This window comes from Geotrypetes seraphini, chromosome 5 (assembly GCF_902459505.1).
Source record: "Geotrypetes seraphini chromosome 5, aGeoSer1.1, whole genome shotgun sequence".
Classification (NCBI taxonomy): domain Eukaryota; kingdom Metazoa; phylum Chordata; class Amphibia; order Gymnophiona; family Dermophiidae; genus Geotrypetes; species Geotrypetes seraphini.
The window spans coordinates 175855793-175873962 of record NC_047088.1 but is presented as its reverse complement, the minus strand read 5'-3'; the positions used below and the strand labels follow the sequence as shown (position 1 = coordinate 175873962).

The 18170-nt window shown below is 40.7% G+C and overlaps 1 protein-coding gene across 9 annotated transcripts in view; it reads right to left on the bottom strand.

Moving 5' to 3' along the window:
• Positions 1 to 18170, bottom strand: part of HECW2 (HECT, C2 and WW domain containing E3 ubiquitin protein ligase 2) — a 487554-nt gene that overhangs the window by 98011 nt on the left and 371373 nt on the right. For 8 of the 9 annotated variants that reach the window (XM_033946090.1, XM_033946087.1, XM_033946088.1 and 5 more), the window contains 2 exons: positions 6271 to 6421; positions 603 to 724 (listed from right to left, as the gene is read on the bottom strand). In XM_033946090.1, the coding sequence (XP_033801981.1) occupies positions 603 to 724; positions 6271 to 6421 (273 nt within the window). The remainder of the gene's footprint in view (positions 1 to 602; positions 725 to 6270; positions 6422 to 18170) is intronic. The other variant, XM_033946093.1, reaches the window with a different exon arrangement.

Genomic DNA, 18170 nt, shown 5'->3' with positions numbered 1-18170 from the left:
GTTGTGCACACAAATTGTGGGCACTGCTAAAATTTATGCGTACTATTATAGAATATGCCCAATCCACGCACAATTTAGGCACAGGTATTTAGGCCTGTTTTTCCTTGGCTTACATGGGCGCACCTAAAAGTTATGACATACAATGGCGCTTAGCACGATTCTTTAAGGTATGTGTACCTTTTATGGAATTTGCTAACCGCATTTCTAGTCGGTGCCAATTTTTTGGCACCATATATAGAATATGGTGCTTGGAGGGTAATTCTATGATGGACACCAGACACTACAACTTTCTTACAATACCAGCCTCTTTAAGAGAGGCTCCCTGATGCAGGCTGTGCAGGGAGCAGAATAACACAGCTTGCAAATTTCATCGCGTTACATTATTTCTTTATCATAGGAGTTGCTAAACTATGATACTGTGTTATTGCAGGTTAGTGACTCTCGTGGTAAATTATGCTGTAGTAAAATGCCATATTTTAACACAAGCTTGTAATTTCTCCCCTAAGTACATGAGTAAATAGAAGAAAATCAGAGTAACACTGGAATGTGATTATTGAAAAGTGAAATTTTTTGTACACTTCATGAGATCAATATATCCTGACCTGCATTACCGTGATGATAGTCAGCATCTTCTCCAGCTCCAGCTCCAGCTCCGGTTCCATCTATAATATTTGTGTTTTCTTCAGGCCGATCATTTGTCATAGTTCGGCGGATACTCTGATATCTGCAGTAGGTACAAGATTTAAAGGTACTTGGAATAAAGACAAACTACAATACCTGAATCAAATTTGGCATACCTAAAGTATTAACAAATATGTAATGATACCTTCCAGAATCTCCTCTACCAATCTCTTAATTTATTTTTACCATTTAGGTAGTATATTTTTCTGTGACTTTTTTTCTGTTTTAACATTTTTAATTGATTTTTTTTCATATAACAACAAGTGTGTCATAAAGATTCATACAATTACCATAAGTATACACTTGATATCTCCATAACATATTGTACATACAACATATCTTATATAATCCTTACTATAATTTTAGACATCATATAAAATTTAATAATTTTATCAACTATTATTCAATTATGAATCCCTTTCCCTCCCCTTATTTTGTTAGTTGCACACAATATAACAACTATTATGATAATTTATTTATAACTTATGATAAAGAGAATAAACCTACCCCCCCCCCTCCTTTATCAAGTATCTTATTATGGGAAAAATTATATCAATCATTACAAAAATCTGTTAATGGTCCCCAAATCTTCTTAAACTTATTGATATATCCTTTTTGTGTTGCAAATGTACGCTCCATCTTATATATATGGCAAACTGAATTCCACCAAAAGTTGTAATTTAATCTGTCATAATTCTTCCAATTGTATGTTATTTGTTGAACTGCTACTCCAGTCAATATAAATAAAAGTTTGTTATTATTTGACGAGATTTGACTCCGAGTTCTCATTGCAGTACCAAACAAAATCGTATCATATGTCAAGGCTACCGGATTTTCCAACATCCTATTTATTTGAAGTCAAATTGATTTCCAAAATAGTAATATGAATGGACAATAAAATAAAAGATGATCTAATGTCCCCGCTTCTAGATGACAGTGCTAGCATCTATTAGACTTAGAGCTATCAATTCTATGTAAACGAACAGGGGTCCAAAAGGCTCTATGTAAAAGAAAAAACCATGTTTGTCTCATAGATGCTGATATTGTACACCTTAACCTCCAAAACCAAAGTCATGGCCATTGAGATGCATTAATCTCTGTGACTTTATTTCTGATTCAAGACTGAGAACATATGGAAGATAAGATTAATTTACTTGTTAAAATTTTTTTTTCTTTAAACTTCAACAGCTAAGTGTGGTACAACCAACTTTGAATTTATCTAGTTTTTGGATAGTAACACAAGTGATTTTATTACCCCCATTTGGAATTTTGCAATTTGTTGTATGAAGGTATTGCTTTGAAATTTCAGAGAAAATTGCAATTGCTGCAGAACACAGCAGCAAGATTATGAGGGATCTTCATTAGCTGCTAATTCATTTTAGAACAACATTCAAGATTGCCTGTATGGTATTAAATAGTGCTGCCCGATTCAGAAAAAAAAATTTCGATTCAATTCAGCCTATTGAATTGGTTTTCCGATTTGATTCGATTTTCCTATGCAATTGGGTGGGGGTTTTTTAAACATCCTGGTGGGTTTATTTTATAGCCTCTTCACCCCTTTTGCCTTCTCTTAACCACACTGGCGCTGTGGTGTAAACAAAATAAACACACAAAAAAGACTTTTCCTCTCTCTGTTAAATCCTAGTTCACGTTTGCAGTCTAACACCAGCTCTGGCAGGATACACGTTTCAAATCTGACATATTGTAATCACAAAACTGAAAATAAAATTAGTTTTTCTACCTTTTGTTGTCTGGTCATTATTCAAATCTTGTTGGTCCCAGGCTCTGGTTGTCTTCTGATAACTTGCTTGCCAGGGTCTCCTTCTTTCTTCTTTCTGCATGCTAACCATTCATCTGCCATCTCCGACCTACCCTTCCGTTTCCCTTCCCTCCCCCAGAGGTCTGGCATCTTTTCTTGTCTCCATCCACAGATCCACCTTTTCTTAACTACCCTTTCATCCAGCATCTTTCTCTCCTTCTCCACCACCCCAGGGTCCACCATCTCTCCCTTTCTTTTCCCAACTACCCTCCTATCCAGTATCTCTATCCCCCCTCCAAACAATCCCTTGTGCCAACTTCTCTCCCTTTCTGTTCCTTCCCTCCCTAAATTCCATTGTCCATCATCTCTCTCCCTCTCCTCTATTTTCAGACCCATTATTTCTTCCCCTCCCTCACCCAAAGTCCGGTATATGTATGTCACTTTGAACCCCCCTTCCCTCCCTCCTTCCGTGTACTTCTATACCAGGGCCCCCCTCCCCTGAAGGTCTGTCCCCCCCCTGAAGACCTGCATCTCCCACTGAAGGCCTGCAACCCACCCCTAAAGGCCTGCCTGTCCCCCCTGAAGGTCTGTGCCACAATCCCTGAAGGCCTGTTTCCCCCTTGAAGGTTTGTCCCCCCCCCCCTTAAAGGCTTGTCCCCCCTTAAAGGTCTGTCTCCCCCATTTGAAGGCTTGTCCCCCCCTTAAAGACCTGTCCCCCCTTAAAGGCCTGCATCCCACCCCTGAAGGCCTGCCTGCCTGTCCCCCCTGAAGGCCTGTCCCACCCCCACCCAAAAGGACTGCATCTCCCCCTGAAGGCCTGCATCCTACCCCTAAAGGCCTGCCTGTCCCCCCCCTTAAAGGCCAGTCCCCCTTTAAAGGTATGCATCCCACCCCTGAAGGCCTGCCTGTCCCCCCTAAAGGCCTGACTCCCCCTTGAAGGTCTGTCCCCCCTTGAAGACTTGTCCCCCCCTTAAAGACCTGCATCCCACCCCTGAAGGCCTGCCTGCCTGTCCCTCCTGAAGGCCTGTCCCACCCACCCCGAAGGACCGCTCACCCCCCCCCCCCCAGAATGCCTGCATGTTCCCCCTGGCCTCCAACTGGTGTCCTGCTTCCCCCCTGGCCACCCCGCACCGTTTACCGTTGAGGAGCAGCCTGCTGACAAGATCGTGGTGCTATTGATCTTTGCACTGCTTCGGAGTTGTTTCCTCTGCAGCGGCCCGCCCCTTCTCTGATATCAGAGGCGGAGGAAACAGCTCTGAAGCAGTGCAAAGATTGCTAGCATTGTGATCTTGTCTGCAGGCTGCTCCTCAACGGTAAACGGTGCAGGGAAGCCTAACGCCGTGGGGGGGGGACAGAGGCCATGGAGGGAAGCCAGACAGCAGCACTTTCCGACTGACCCTCCCCCCTCGCCCTCTAAAGCAGGTGTGGCAGTGGCCAGCCAGCAAGAGCAGCGCTGCTGCTCCTGCTTTAGGGAACGAGGGGGGAGGGTGATTTATCAGGAACTGATTTTTTTTTTTGTTTTGAATCGATTCGAATCGGTGAACCGATTTGAATCGTGAATCGGGCAGCACTAGTATTTAAATCTTTGTCAGCACAAAATCCACTGGGTACAGTTAGTTATTGTCAAATTCTGCAAAGTTAAAAATATGTATGGTCCACTAAGGGCTCCTTTAACTAAGCTGCGATAGCGTTTTTAGAGCACGCAGAATTTTAGCATGCGCTAAAACCGTGCTACGTGGCTAGAACTAACACCAGCTTAATGCTGGCATTAGCGTCTAGCGCACACTAAAACCACTATTGCAGCTTTGTAAAAGGAGTCCTAAGATTAATTTACTCTTGTATTTATCCTTGAAGGGAGTTAAATACAAAAAAAATATTATCAGCTGTCATTTGGCTATCAAAGTGCAAAGGTCTGGAAGAGTTTACCTTTTCAAATTAGAACAGTCTAGATCATATTGTCTTTTTCGTAAACTCTTCAAAGTAATAGTTTATTAGGTTTTTATATATTGCCTATCAAGATTATCTGTGCGGTTTACAATCAGGTACTCAAATATTTTCCCTAACTGTCCCAGTGGGCGCACAATCTATCTAACATACCTGAGGCTATGGAGGACTGAGTGACTTTCCCAGGGTCACAAGGAGTAACGCAGGGTGCTAAACTCTTGAAAACATATCTATTCAATAAATGTGTTGTGAAAGTTATGTAACTCTCCAGGGATTCAAGACAAAGTTAGACAAGTTCCTGCTGAATCAGAACGTATGCAGGTAAGGCTAGTCTCAGTTAGGGCACTGGTCTTTTACCTAAGGACCGCCATGGGAGCGGACTTCTGGGCACGATGAACCACTGGTCTGGCCCAGCAGCGGCAATTTTTATGTTCTTATGTTTTAACTGTGACAGGGTGAAGATCCCTGTCACAGGCATTCCATCAGAGAGCGTCTCAGCAGCTAGAAGGAGCCTAGCTAATTTGCATAATAGCTGCAAATGCTGCTGGGAGATGCCCACTCAACCTGAGTGAACTGTGGTGCTGAAAAGGACAGTTTCCAGGCAGAGAGCTGAGTGACTCTAAGGAGGAGGAATGCTGGTCTCTGACCTAACTCTTGGTAAGCCCTGAAGGCTACTGTTGACCAGTACAGACAGGGGGCCCAGTGCAGTGGAGCAGAGTGACCAGGCTGACCAGTCCCGACAGGGGGATTAGTGCAGCGGAGAACAGAAGCCCGGTGATGGGAGGGTCCGTGGGGACCTATATACCAGGAGAGAGATCTGGCCCTGTAGTGAAGCCCAGTGATGGGAGGCTCCACAGGGACCTATACACCTGGGAAGAAGGCATAGTTCAAAAGACGATTGACAGCATTCTGCAAGCAACTTGTGGGTTCAGATGCATTCAGGGCCACAAGAAATCACAGTAGAACTCAATTGGAGATTCATGCTCAAAAGGAGCAAAGCAAGGAAGTTTTATTCATGAGCTCAGGGGAGGATAGCTTTCTAGAGAGATTCAGGCCTCCTACTAAAACTCCTAAATTTATCCAGTTAATGCTGAATATTATGTTAACCAGCTAAACCCAGCACTATCACAACCCTGACTTAGCTCCCTTTTGTTCAAATACATTTTGCCACATATAGATTTTATGCAAACAAAATTTACCCCAGCAGAAGAGAAGATATTTCTGAAAGCAACAGTTGTGAGGTTAAAAGTCAAGTTTAACGGCATAAATATTTTGAATATTGAGTTCTTCCTGTTTTGCTTAATTGGATCTCTGCCAGGAAAAGGTATGAAATGTTTGCTGAAATGATACTTTGCTAGTAAGGGCTCAAACTGTGTTTTATGAAACTGACTCCCATCCTGTAATAGGACCAGATTGGGGTTTTTAACCATACTACCATTTGAAAGAGACCTGCTTGGTCTGTAAGTTTTCTTTTACAAAAGGATGCCTTTTGTTTTTTGATCTGGAAAGGAAAATTAGCAAGCCCTTATTGATTTTCATATTATCATATACTTATAATGTACTTTTTATCTGTACTTATTTTAGTCGATATTATGTTATCCTTATTCATTAGTTTTAATGCTTGTATTAGTTACTCTAATTTTATTATGTATGATGTTATTATTATGTTGTATGCCGAGTACCAATTGTGTTAACCGCTATGAATTGCTGGTTAGGCAATGAATTGCTGGTTAGTTATATAAAAATAAATTATTATTATTATTAAAGGGAAAGCATCCTGACTCGGAACATATCTCTTTTTACTCATTTTAACCATGTATTTTAATTACAAAAGTGTTATTATTATCAGGAAGGGTACTATTTAGACCAGTAACACAAGTTCTCACCGCCGGTTGAGCTGTTCCATCTGCTGTATTGAATTTGACCGCTGGAGAATTTGTGGAGCAGGAGGAGCTGTGGGGCGCTGCCAAGTTGTGGTTCTGTTAACGTGGTCCACATAGAAGATCCTTCCATGGCTGTCGATCCGTGCCTCCCAGTCTGGGTGAGAAACAATTGTGACAAGATTAACTATGACTATCACATCTTGCTTTCTCTTTCTGGTGATCAAATTTAGCACATATTTTGCCAATATGTACACTACCTTGGTTGGCATTACTGTTTTCTACCATGTGAGGGTAATTAGGCACCAAGATCTGCTCTATCTTTTTCCAAATCTGTCTTTATACCAGACTGAACAAAAGGAGGATCTTGAAATGTGATATGAAATTGCAGAAAACAAAGTAAATGATTTTGCCCACGAGGCTTTTCTCAACATTTTTAAAGAACAGATAACATCTTTATTTTATGTTCGAGCTCCAATGAAGATCTGTGGTCTTTCATTTTTGTATTGTACAACTACAGTAAAACCCTGGATTGCAAATAACTTGGTTTGCAAGTGTTTTGCAAGACAAGCAAAACATTTTATTAAATTTTAACTTGATATACAAGCAATGTCTTGCAATACAAGCACATACAGTATATACATATCACACAATCACAACTGAATCAATGTTTCTTCTCTCTCTGACACTGCAAGAGTGTAGTGACTGTTCTAAACAAGCAAAGTCTTGCAATATGAGTACATACAGTATACACGCGTCACATCATCACAACTGACATTGAAGGAGTGTAGTGACTGCTCTAAATGAGCAAGGTCTTGCAATACAAGTACGTATAGTATTTTGTATTAAAGTTTTTGGGTTGTGGAATGAATCGTCTGTTTCCATTATTTCCTATGGGGAAAATTCCTATGGGGGGGAAAGGGGAAATTCGAATTGATATACAAGTGCTTTGGGTTACAAGCATGCTTCTGGAACGAAATATGCTCGCAAACCAAGGTTTTACTGTATATGTTTGACCTTTATGTTTGAAGTTGGTAGCTCAAAGGCAGAAATCCAAAATTCCAAATTTACTTATTGAAACCAGGAAGAGGCACACTCTTAACAGTGAATAGTTGCTTTCAGAACTCAGTCCAACTATTTTAATTTAATTTTAATTTAATTTAATTCTTATATACCGCTAATAACCGTGAGGTTTCTAAGCGGTTTACAAAAATGAATGCATTAAAAGATACAATAAATAAAAATAAATAAGATAGGTACTTGGAAATTCCCTAACTGTCCCAAAGGCTCACAATCTAACTAAAGTACCTGAAGAGACAATTTATGAAAAATAAAGATAAAATATAAAGACAGAGATAGAGATAGAAATGAATATTCCACCAAGTAATGAATAAATAAATTTAAAGATAGAATTAAAATAAATAAGTAAAATAAATAAAAAATAGAGATAAAAAATAAGTATCAACAGAAAAATAAAAAAATATATATTTAAAGTGTTCTCTCCTGCTGGATCGGGGGAGGGGTGTAACTGTGATCAGGTGCCCTGCTGGAGAGGGGCTCCCGATACTGCTGCTGGTCTCGGGGAACCTTTAGCATCACTTCTTTCAAAGTGTTCTCCCCTGCTGGATAGGAGAAGGAACAATGTACAGATTCTCCTTCTTCTTCACTTCAAGATGTTATTTCTAATTTCCAAACTTCAATTACAGTGTTCAGATGATGGACTCTGACTAACAGAAGCCAAACCTTTGAATCAGATTCTACACTGGCTGGGCTCTGACCAAAAAACAAATCTCCCACCCAAATCCAGATCTTAAATCTCCTCTGAAGTGAAGTCACAAAGATTGAGACCACCTTCCAGGAAGTCCACGAACTGGCTTTCTTAAGCTTCTGGAAGCTGCTGAAACTCTTGTCCCGAGTCCCTAGCCGTTTCCAAAGGTGCCTGCCTGTCTGGACGTAGTCTGTGATTCCCATGGATACCCATGTGCCTGAGCTTTTTTCAAACTTCCTAGGTCACAAGTTCATACACTACTATTGTTACCAATTAGCACCTATTGTTTTACTCCAACTGCCAAACTGTGCAGCTCCATCTGCTAGGCTGCCCTTCCTACTCTAGTACAAAGTGCTAGATTCACTAAAGTCCACAAATCGATCTGATTCGTGCCCTTTCCGTTTCCAAGTCATTCTGGCCGATCGATTCAGTAAAGCTTGTCCATACAAACGATCAAATCATACACATGCCCCCATTCGCGCACACGTCTCGCTGTAACATCGATTGGCGCGCGTGCGCACTGTCTCCTTGTTGGTTTTGAAGCACATAACGCATGTGCTAGCTCTTTAGGACTTCCACTGCGTAGAAACGGGGCGGGGTTTAATCGCAGACATCATTGGCGGGCTCCGAATGTGCTTACCGCACAGCATGTTGTTGTAAAAAAAATGCAATATAAGAACTGTAGTTTTTACCAACCTCTCTTTTTTTCTTAAGTGCTGTTCCAAGCTGTGTAAGCTGTGACCGTAGCTTTTTTAAAAATTTGTTGGAGACGTTTAAGGAGAAATAGCATTGGAGGTTTTTGAGCGAGCTGTGTAATTCTTCGAGTTTGTCCTTTTTTTACGGATTGATCTTGAAGTTTATTGCGCGCTTCCAAACAGATGCACATCAGATGCACGCGACAATCTAGATGGAAGGAAAAGGGGAAGGGATAGCTGGCCCTTAAAAGTTATTTTTGATTTTTTAAAAATTTGGCATTGATATATGAGATGCACAATGTGCAAGAAGAGCAGGGGGGTTAATCCGCGATTTTCTTGCCATGTGCATTACAAATCCGAGATTCACTCCCACGGTCGCTATGCGCATTCCAAAAAAATCAAAAAGTATTTCTAACGCTTATGTACATGAAAGCTTACATATATTTAAAATTTAGATATATTTTGAATTTTTTGCGGGATACATATATATTTTTAATGGGGTTCTTAACATGCATGCGGCAGTTGCAAGGCAGGAATATTTGGCGAGGACGTAAAGCAACTAGTCCTCAGCAGTCAAAACTTTTTGGATTGGAAAGGCCAGTCGGTTTGGACAAAATGGTTTCATGAATCGATGCCTTAAGAAATTTACATGCCTTTTTACTCATTTGCATGTGCAGATCAGATCGGGTGCGGATGGGGTTTGGAGGAAGGTTAGTGAATCGAGCCGTAGTCGGAAAGTGATCGCAAACTGATCGGTTTGCTTGGTGAATCTAGCCCAAAGAATACAGCACTGATCATTTTAAAACTCTTAAGTCTGCAGTTCTGGGAACTCCTCTCTTCAATGCATATTATTTGCCTAGGCAGGGCTACACCAAACAGTATAAGCCAATTTCTCAGTTACAGCGAACATACAGGTCTGTGGCCCGGATGCACTAAAATCGTTGTTAAAATCAGGTGGGTCACTGTGGGACCAATAAATTGTCTGATTTTAAAACAGCGATCGATATTCAAACAACTTTGCATGCAAATGAATTTCGTGGAGGCTTGCTTTAATCCAGGGGTCTCAAAGTCCCTCCTCGAGGGCCGGAATCCAGTCGGGTTTTCAGGATTTCCCCAATGAATATGCATTGAAAGCAGTGCATGCAAATAGATCTCATGCATATTCATTGGGGAAATCCTGAAAACCTGACCGGATTGCGGCCCTCGAGGAGGGACTATGAGACCCCCTGCTTTAATCCCATCTGATCGGTCATTTGGAAAGTGACTTTGGTACATTTGCAGAATAGTCTACTTGATACAGGGCACAAATGTACACATGCGCCAAGGAAAGTTACAAAGGCACCCAAGAGCATGCCTTATTGTAGTGCGTCATAGGCACCCATCCAAATGCGAATACTACTGTTTCTGTGGGACATAAACGAGGGGTGCTGAAAAGTTATTAGCCCGTTACTTATTCATTTTTCATTCATGATTGAACTGAAGTCAATTCTCTGGTTGAGGCGTATTTTTTCAGCGCCCATTTTTAACTTTACGCCTTTAATGAGCACGCATAAGACACGCCTTCAACACATGTGCTTAAAACATGCCTAAAACACATGAGTATATGGCCTTCCCCATGTATGATGATAAATTTTATATTTTAATTTCATGGCAGACCTGTTGGTAACACACTTATGACTGGTCTAGATCTGTTGGTTATTTCAGGTTGTTAGAAGTCTGCTCTACATTTTGTGCATCGTGAAGCAATGTTAGGGCATCGATCAGTGTGCTGGTTTTAATATTAATGACCTCCTTTCAATACTAATGAGGTCATTTCCATAGCAGAGTGGGAGGCTGCAACGAATGCAATGAAAAGCCATTGTGTACATCGGTTGGTAAATTTACATTGGCGCTAAACTGGTTTAGCGATGATCGTTAGACGCTTGGTAAGAATAGTGCATCCGGGCCTGTGTCTTTCAAATTACAGAATGACACGGGGACACATTTTTCCCCATCGCCGCAGGAACTAATTTTCCGACCCTGCAAATTCTATTCCTGTCTCATTCCTGCAAGCTCCATCCTCATCTTCACAAGCCTCAAACACTTTAAAATCATAAGTGTTCAAGGCTTGTGCGGTTAAGGCAGAGCTTACAGGAATGGGTCAGGGACAAGGACAAAACTTGCAGGGATGGGATGGGAAAATTGAGTTCTTCCGGGGACGGGGAAAAATGTGTCCCCGTGTCATTCTCTATTTCAAATTTCAACTGTGGGATTTATTTTCTACTGAAGAACTATTATATACTAAGCTGGCTATTATAAAATGATGCAGCCACACAGGACTGTAGAAACTTATATATGCCCACTGGGACAGACAAGGAATAATGCTGAATAAATTCATGTAAACTGTTTTGAGCTCCCTTGGAAGAATGGTATAGAAAATTGAATAAATAAATATAAATCACATGTAGGCATTCTAATCTAATATGTAATAATAATAATAATAATAATAACTTTATATTCTTATATACCGCCAACAATCTTGCGACTTCTAGACGGTTTACAATGAAGATAAATTGCACAGACATCGAATTACAGAGTGTAGCGGCGAATATCTGATAGTAGCAACAATAAAAATAATAACAACAGTTTATAGATTGCAGGACCGTGAAGTTCCATGCGGTTCACTATGAATTAGAAAAATTCCATAAATTGTGAGGAACATTCATAGTTAGAGATTAGAGGTTAACAGTTTACAAGATCTAAATTGGGGAGGGATTGCGATGGGGGCTATTGTTCCGATTCGTTACCTAGGTATTTCGAGAACAGGTATGTTTTTAGGTGTTTCCTAAATTCACCATAATTGTTTGAGTGTGTAATTAGTTTTTCCAAGTCTTTGCCCCATAAGGCTGCTTGGTATGATAGAAGTACTGTACAATGCTTTTATTCCACAAATACAGTACCTTGTAAGTTCTATGTGGATCACGTAAGAAGAAGCCAGGAATACCTGAGAAAATACACATTTGACCTTTTCATAATATACAGGCCTGAAAAAACATTTTGGTATAACCTGACCTTTAGTGAAGCAAATATTTTTCAAATAACCAAGTTTTTAAAACTCTCCAAAACAAAATATATCTATTAAAATATCTAAATTCCACCGGAAAGCCGTTCCAGTGGAAAGTTTGTTGCTGCAAAGAAAAAAGAAGATTGAAAAATATTTTTAAACCTGACCCTTAAATAATGGTAAATGCAAAGCCAGAAAATCTCTCAACCTTATAACATTAATACTGGTTGGAAAAATAATCAATGAAAGCGTATACTGAGGAACGGTAAAACAAACTTTAAAATAAATTCTAGTCTGAACGGGCAGCTAATAGACCTTAATCAGCAGTGGTGTTACTCTGTCAAATTTGTTAGCAGAGTAAACTGACCTAGCCGCCACATTTTGCCCTGTTTGCAGCTTCTTTAAAAGTGTGTTGGTACATCTCCCAAATAGAAAATTACAATCGTCCAACTGACTTAGGGCTCCTTTTACTAAGCTGCGCTAGCGGTTTTAGCGCGCACTTAACGCATGTTCAATTGCTGCGCATGCTAGATGCTAACGCCAGCATTGAGCGTTACAGCGAGATGTGTCAGTTCTTGGCACGTAGCGCTGGGTGAGCGCGAACGACAATGCAGCGCGCGATAAAAACACTAGCGAACCTTAGTAAAAGGAGCCCTTTGTATCAAAACTTGCATAATCCGTTTAGATTGGAAAGCTCAAAACATTGCCTAATTCTCTTTAATTATCTTACAAAAACTTTCTTTGTAAGCAGAGAAATATATTTCTCAAAAGAAAGATTACTATCTAACATTACTCCCAAAATTTTTAAATCTGTCTCCAAAAGAACGATAGATCCATTAATTATCCACCTGACAAAAAGCTATCTATTTTGAATTTAAATGACAAAAAAATTTTAAGGAATCTTTTACTAAAGATTAACACGTGTTATCTGTCACAGGACCCATTTTATTCCTATAGGCCCTGCTGCAAATATCATGTACTAATCGTTACTAAAAGACCCTCTTAGCTTTATCTAAATTGAGTTTTAACTTATAATAATAATAATTTTATTCTTATATATCGCCATACCAAAAAAGTTCTAGGCGGTTCACAACAAGGTGAGCTAATACATGGGATACAGATCAAATACAAATTAGAATAACGGACTTAAAAACAGATAAAGACAGAAAGCATTTACAATATAATGCTGAAAATACCGGCATGGCAGGGAAAGAAGTAATATATAGAACAGATAAAATACATCAAGTTGAATATAAGGAACTTGATTTAAAAAATGAAGCAGAATGCATTAAGATAGCAGCCTATCAAAGAGTTGCGTCTTTAACAATTTTCTAAAATCAAGATAGGAAGAGACCTCTAACATAATTTTTCCAAGCCAGCTATCCACTTTGCTACTATATTAACTCAATATTCAGCCTTGGAACTACTGTAATAACCAACCTGCACATCTTCTAATGGTACCATCAGTGTAATATCCTCTGCATAAATAAAAATTTTACTGCCTATTTTTCCAGTTCCTTCCCCAAAGATGGCATCACAATATTGAACAAAATGGGTGACAGAGGGATCCCTGGAGCCTTAATGCGCAGAATGGCGCGCACTAGCCGCTACCGCATCCTTTTGAGCAGGCGGTAGATTTTTGGCTAGTGCATGCTATAGCGCGCGCTAAAACCACTAGCGCACCTTCGTAAAAGGAGCCCTTAGAAATCCATGACAGAAAAAACTTATTATTCACTTTTATACTGTATGTTCTAGTGGTTAAAAAAAACCCTAAATGAGTTCAAATTTGATCCCATAATGCCAATTTCTACAAACAAATATAACAAGATCTCATGATCAATGACAAACACTGCTGCTAAATCAAACTGAATTAAACAAACTTGAAAATCTTTATACAACTGGGCTTTCATCTCTGAAAAGAACTAAGAGATGTCCCTGTGCTTTAAGCCCTTTCTTAAAGTCTGACTCTGTAAGATACAAAATATCTTGAGAATCGAGATAACTATCCCTTCATTATTTTGGCAAAGAGGAATTGATGCAACTGATCTGTAATTAGTAACTAAAGACAAGGATCCAGATGGATTTTTTTTTTTTTTTAAACAGTTGTAAGAATAATACGTATGCCTCAAAAAACTGGGGTAAACGCCCTGTGTCAAACATAGATTTAATCAATCTGTAAACCAGGTTAAAAAGACTACAGATGGAGATTACAAAGGTAAGTAGGACAAGTATCTAAACTACAATGAAAGGAAGTATACTGTACTTTTTAAACAGTCTTTGTCTCACCAAATTCAATTAACTTAAAATTAGTCCAACATCTATCATCAGAAAATCTCATTATCACTCAGGTCTCTCTTATTGGTATATTCTTATTGGTATATTCTTATTGGTATATTGGTATTGCACTTAACTGTAATGGAAAAGGAGGTGCTACTCGGAATAGTCAGTGGTAAAAGGAAGCAGGGGAGACCAAAGGCCCGTTGGCTGGATACCATTAAGAATGAACATCAAGCAAGTTGAAAGAAGCCGTGGAAAACAGGGATGCATGATGAGGACTGGCCTACAGAGTATCCAAAGATCGGACACAACTGAATAGATAGTAGTAGAAACATAGAAAGATCATGGCAGAAAAGGGCTATAGCCCATCAAGTCTGCCCACTCTACTGACCCACCTCATTAAGTCTGAGTGCCTTACTAGACCTCTGTAGGGATCCCACGTAGATGTCCCATTTATTCTTAAAGTCAAGCACGCTGGTGGCCTTGGCCACCTGCTCCGGAAGCTTGTTCCAGTGACCCACCACTCTTTCTGTGAAGAAATACTTCCTGGTGTCACCCTTAAATTTCCCTCCTCTGAGTTTGAGCGGATGCCCTCTTGTGGCCGAGGGTCCCTTGAGAAGGAAGATGTCATTTTCCACCTCGACACGACCTGTGATGTATTTAAATGTCTCAATCATGTTCCCCCTCTCCCTGCGTTCCTCCAGAGTGTAGAGCTGCAATTTGTTCAGTCTCTCTTCGTACGAGAGACCCTTGAGCCCCGAGATCTTCCTAGTGGCCATCCGCTGAACCTACTCGACTCTAAGCACATCTTTGCGGTAATGTGGCCTCCAGAACTGCACACAGTACTCCAGATGAGGTCTCACCATGGTTTTGTACAGTGGCATTATGACCTCAGGTTTCCTGCTGACGAAACTTCTATTGATACATCCCATCATTTGTCTTGCCTTGGATAATGCTTTCTCTACCTGTTTTGCAGCCTTCATGTCTGCACTGATGATCACTCCCAAGTCTCGTTCTACTGTCGTCCTAGCTAATGTTTCTCTATTTAAGGTGTAAGTTTTGCACGGATTTCTGCTACCGAGGTGCATGACCTTACATTTCTTAGCATTGAAGCCCAGCTGCCATGTTGAGGACCAGCTCTCCAACGTAAGCAGGTCCTGCGTCATACGATCCTGCAAATTACTTTCCCTTACTGTATTGCATATTTTGGCGTCATCGGCGAATAATGTTACTTTACCCTGAAGCCCTCGTGTCAAGTCCCTTATGAATATGCTAAAAAGGAGTGGACCCAGGACTGAGCCCTGTGGCACTCCGCTGGTCACTTCCGATGTTTCAGAGAAGGTGCCGTTGACCACCACCCTCTGAAGTCTATCACTCAGCCAATCATTGACCCATGTAGTTAGTGTCTCACTTAACCCCATTGATTTCATCTTGCTTAAAAGCCTGCGGTGTGGGACACTGTCAAAAGCCTTACTAAAATCCAAGTATACTATGTCCAGAGACTCTCCCGAGTCCAACTTCCTTGTTACCCAATCAAAGAAGCTGATGAGATTGGATTGGCATGACCTACCCTTAGTGAATCCATGTTGATTGGGATCCCTCAGATTCCCCTCCTCCAAGATCATGTCTAACTTACGTTTAAGTAGTGTTTCCATGAGTTTACACACTATCGATGTGAGACTTACTGGTCTGTAATTCGCAGCAGTAATGGTGGTAAGTTAAACGTATTTTCTCGATTTTAGTTTTTAAAAATTCCACCAATTCTTTGGCAGGAGGCAAACAAACAATCCCTGAGATACTTTCATTGTATCCAATAATTGATTGATTACTTTTTACAAGCATTTTTTACATCTAACTCCCTTATTCCAATCAATTTCAAATATTATTGCTTCTTTGTAATTTTTAAAAAAAATTATTTATTTATTCAACTTTTCAAATTTTTAAACATGCACATCAATACTTGAATACAGATTTGTAATATTAAAACATGAAATTTTATACCCAGCCTCACTTAAATCAATGGTGCATGGAAAGAAATTAATTATTGATTATTTAGTCAACACAATAAAATAAAGATCCAAGTATTAGAATTAAATTAAGGAAATACATCCCATCTTAAAAACAGCTCGGGAGACACTGATAGAAAACCCTGACAGCCTGGTCTTAGACTACAGGAGGGACTATCGGACCTATCACCACTCCACCCACTTCTTTGGCCACAATAAATTCCAACGGTTGCTTTGGTTCAAAAAACAAAAAATGTTTTTCCTGTAGTGAAACACAGCACTTAGCGGAAACTTCAAAATAAAGGATGCACCCAAGGACAAAACTCTGGATTTATAAAGTAGAAATTCCTTTCTCCTTTTCTGCGTCACTTGAGTAACATCTGGAAAAATCCGAATTGCCGAACCAAAGAATTTATCATTCATATGCTGCGATAGCATTTTTAGCGCATGCTAAACCCGCGCTACGCGGCTAGAACTAACGCCAGCTCAATGCTGGCGTTAAGGTCTAGCGCGCGAGAGCATTCAGCGCTTGTTAAAGCAGCTATTGCAGTTTAGTAAAAGGAGCCCATAGTCTAAAAAGTAAATCTCTGTCATGCTCCAAGGCGAATGTCACCAAGAGAGTAGATCTCTCTGTGACTACTTCCAGAGAACTTTCCAAAAATTCTGTTACGTTCATTTCTCCCTTTTCTGTTACTCCAATTTCAATAGGGGTTGAGCTATCTTGTTTCTTTCCTGGAAATAAATATTGAACCCCAGTTATAGGTGGTAAATTTTCTTGCGGAATCATTAAAATTTCCCTGAAGTATTTACACACCATCTCAATCGGAGATAATATTGGAGATTTAGGAAAATTCAGCAGTCTTAAGTTGTTTCTTCTCTGCTTATTTTCCATACACTTCTCCCTCAGTATTTGCGGGGGATAGGGGCAGAGCCGGACCGCGAATTGAGAAAAACCGCAAATAACTTCTTGTCCGGCTCTGACCCACCCCCGCCTCCCTCTGGCCTTCCCCCTGGCATCCCAGCCTTACCTGGTGGTCTAGCAGGCTTTCGGGGCAGGATATTCCTACGCTCCTACCCCATGCAGATCGCCAATAGGAAATGACTGCTGCGAGTTCCCGTAGTCTCTCAAGACTACGACAGGAGCTCATGGCAGCCATTTCCTATTGGCAATCTACATGGGGCAGGAGCGCAGGAAGATCGCTCCTGCCCCGAAAGCCTGCTAGACCACCAGGTAAGGCCGGGAGGTCGGGAAGAAGGCTGGAGAGAGGCGGGAACGTGCTAAACTATGGGGGGGGGGTTTCCCCCTCCCCCAAAAAAATCACAAATATGTGAAATCGCGAGTGTCAAAACCGCGAATGGGGAGGGGGAAGTGTATATTCAAGTTTTTTTTAAATAGAAGATCTCTCTTTAATAATCTCTGTCTCTACATTTTTAAATTGAATGATCTGTTCTTCACGCTTTTTTATATCATTTCCCTCTTGTTGTTTTGTTTTGTTTTTTGCCTGAGAGCTGAAAGAGACATAATCATGCTAAACAATAGTCATTGCCTTCTGGAGGTTAGAGTCCATGATTTCAATAGCCCTCCAGAGTTCCTCTAAATTTACCACTGCAGGCTTAGTCAACTGTCTAAACTGTATCTTACTCACAGAAATTAGATTTTCCCCTGCCTCTGCATGGAGAGCCGATGTCTGGGCTTCAGTGGAAAGTGCTTCTCCTCCCACTGCTCCTTCAGGGCTATTCAATGAGCTGCCTTCCTGGGTAGACTGTATAGCTGCACTGCCTGTAGGGCTGCTTCTTCCGGGTTGGTCAGGACTTTGCCCCTGGATAGGGTTATGTGAAACCCGATCATCACTTAGGTTTGCCGATGTACTCAATGTTCCTGCCAGAGTTGGGGCTGTCTCCCTTGGCTGGCAAGTGATCCCTCCATCTAGTGTCATAAGAACATAACATAAGAATTGCCGCTGCTAGGTCAGACCAGTGGTCCATCGTGCCCTGCATTCCGCTCATGCGGCGGCCCTCTGGTCAAAGACCAGCGCCCTGAGACTAGCCCTACCTGTGTACGTTCCGGTTCAGCAGGAACTTGTCTAACTTTGTCTTGAATCCTTGGAGGGTATTTT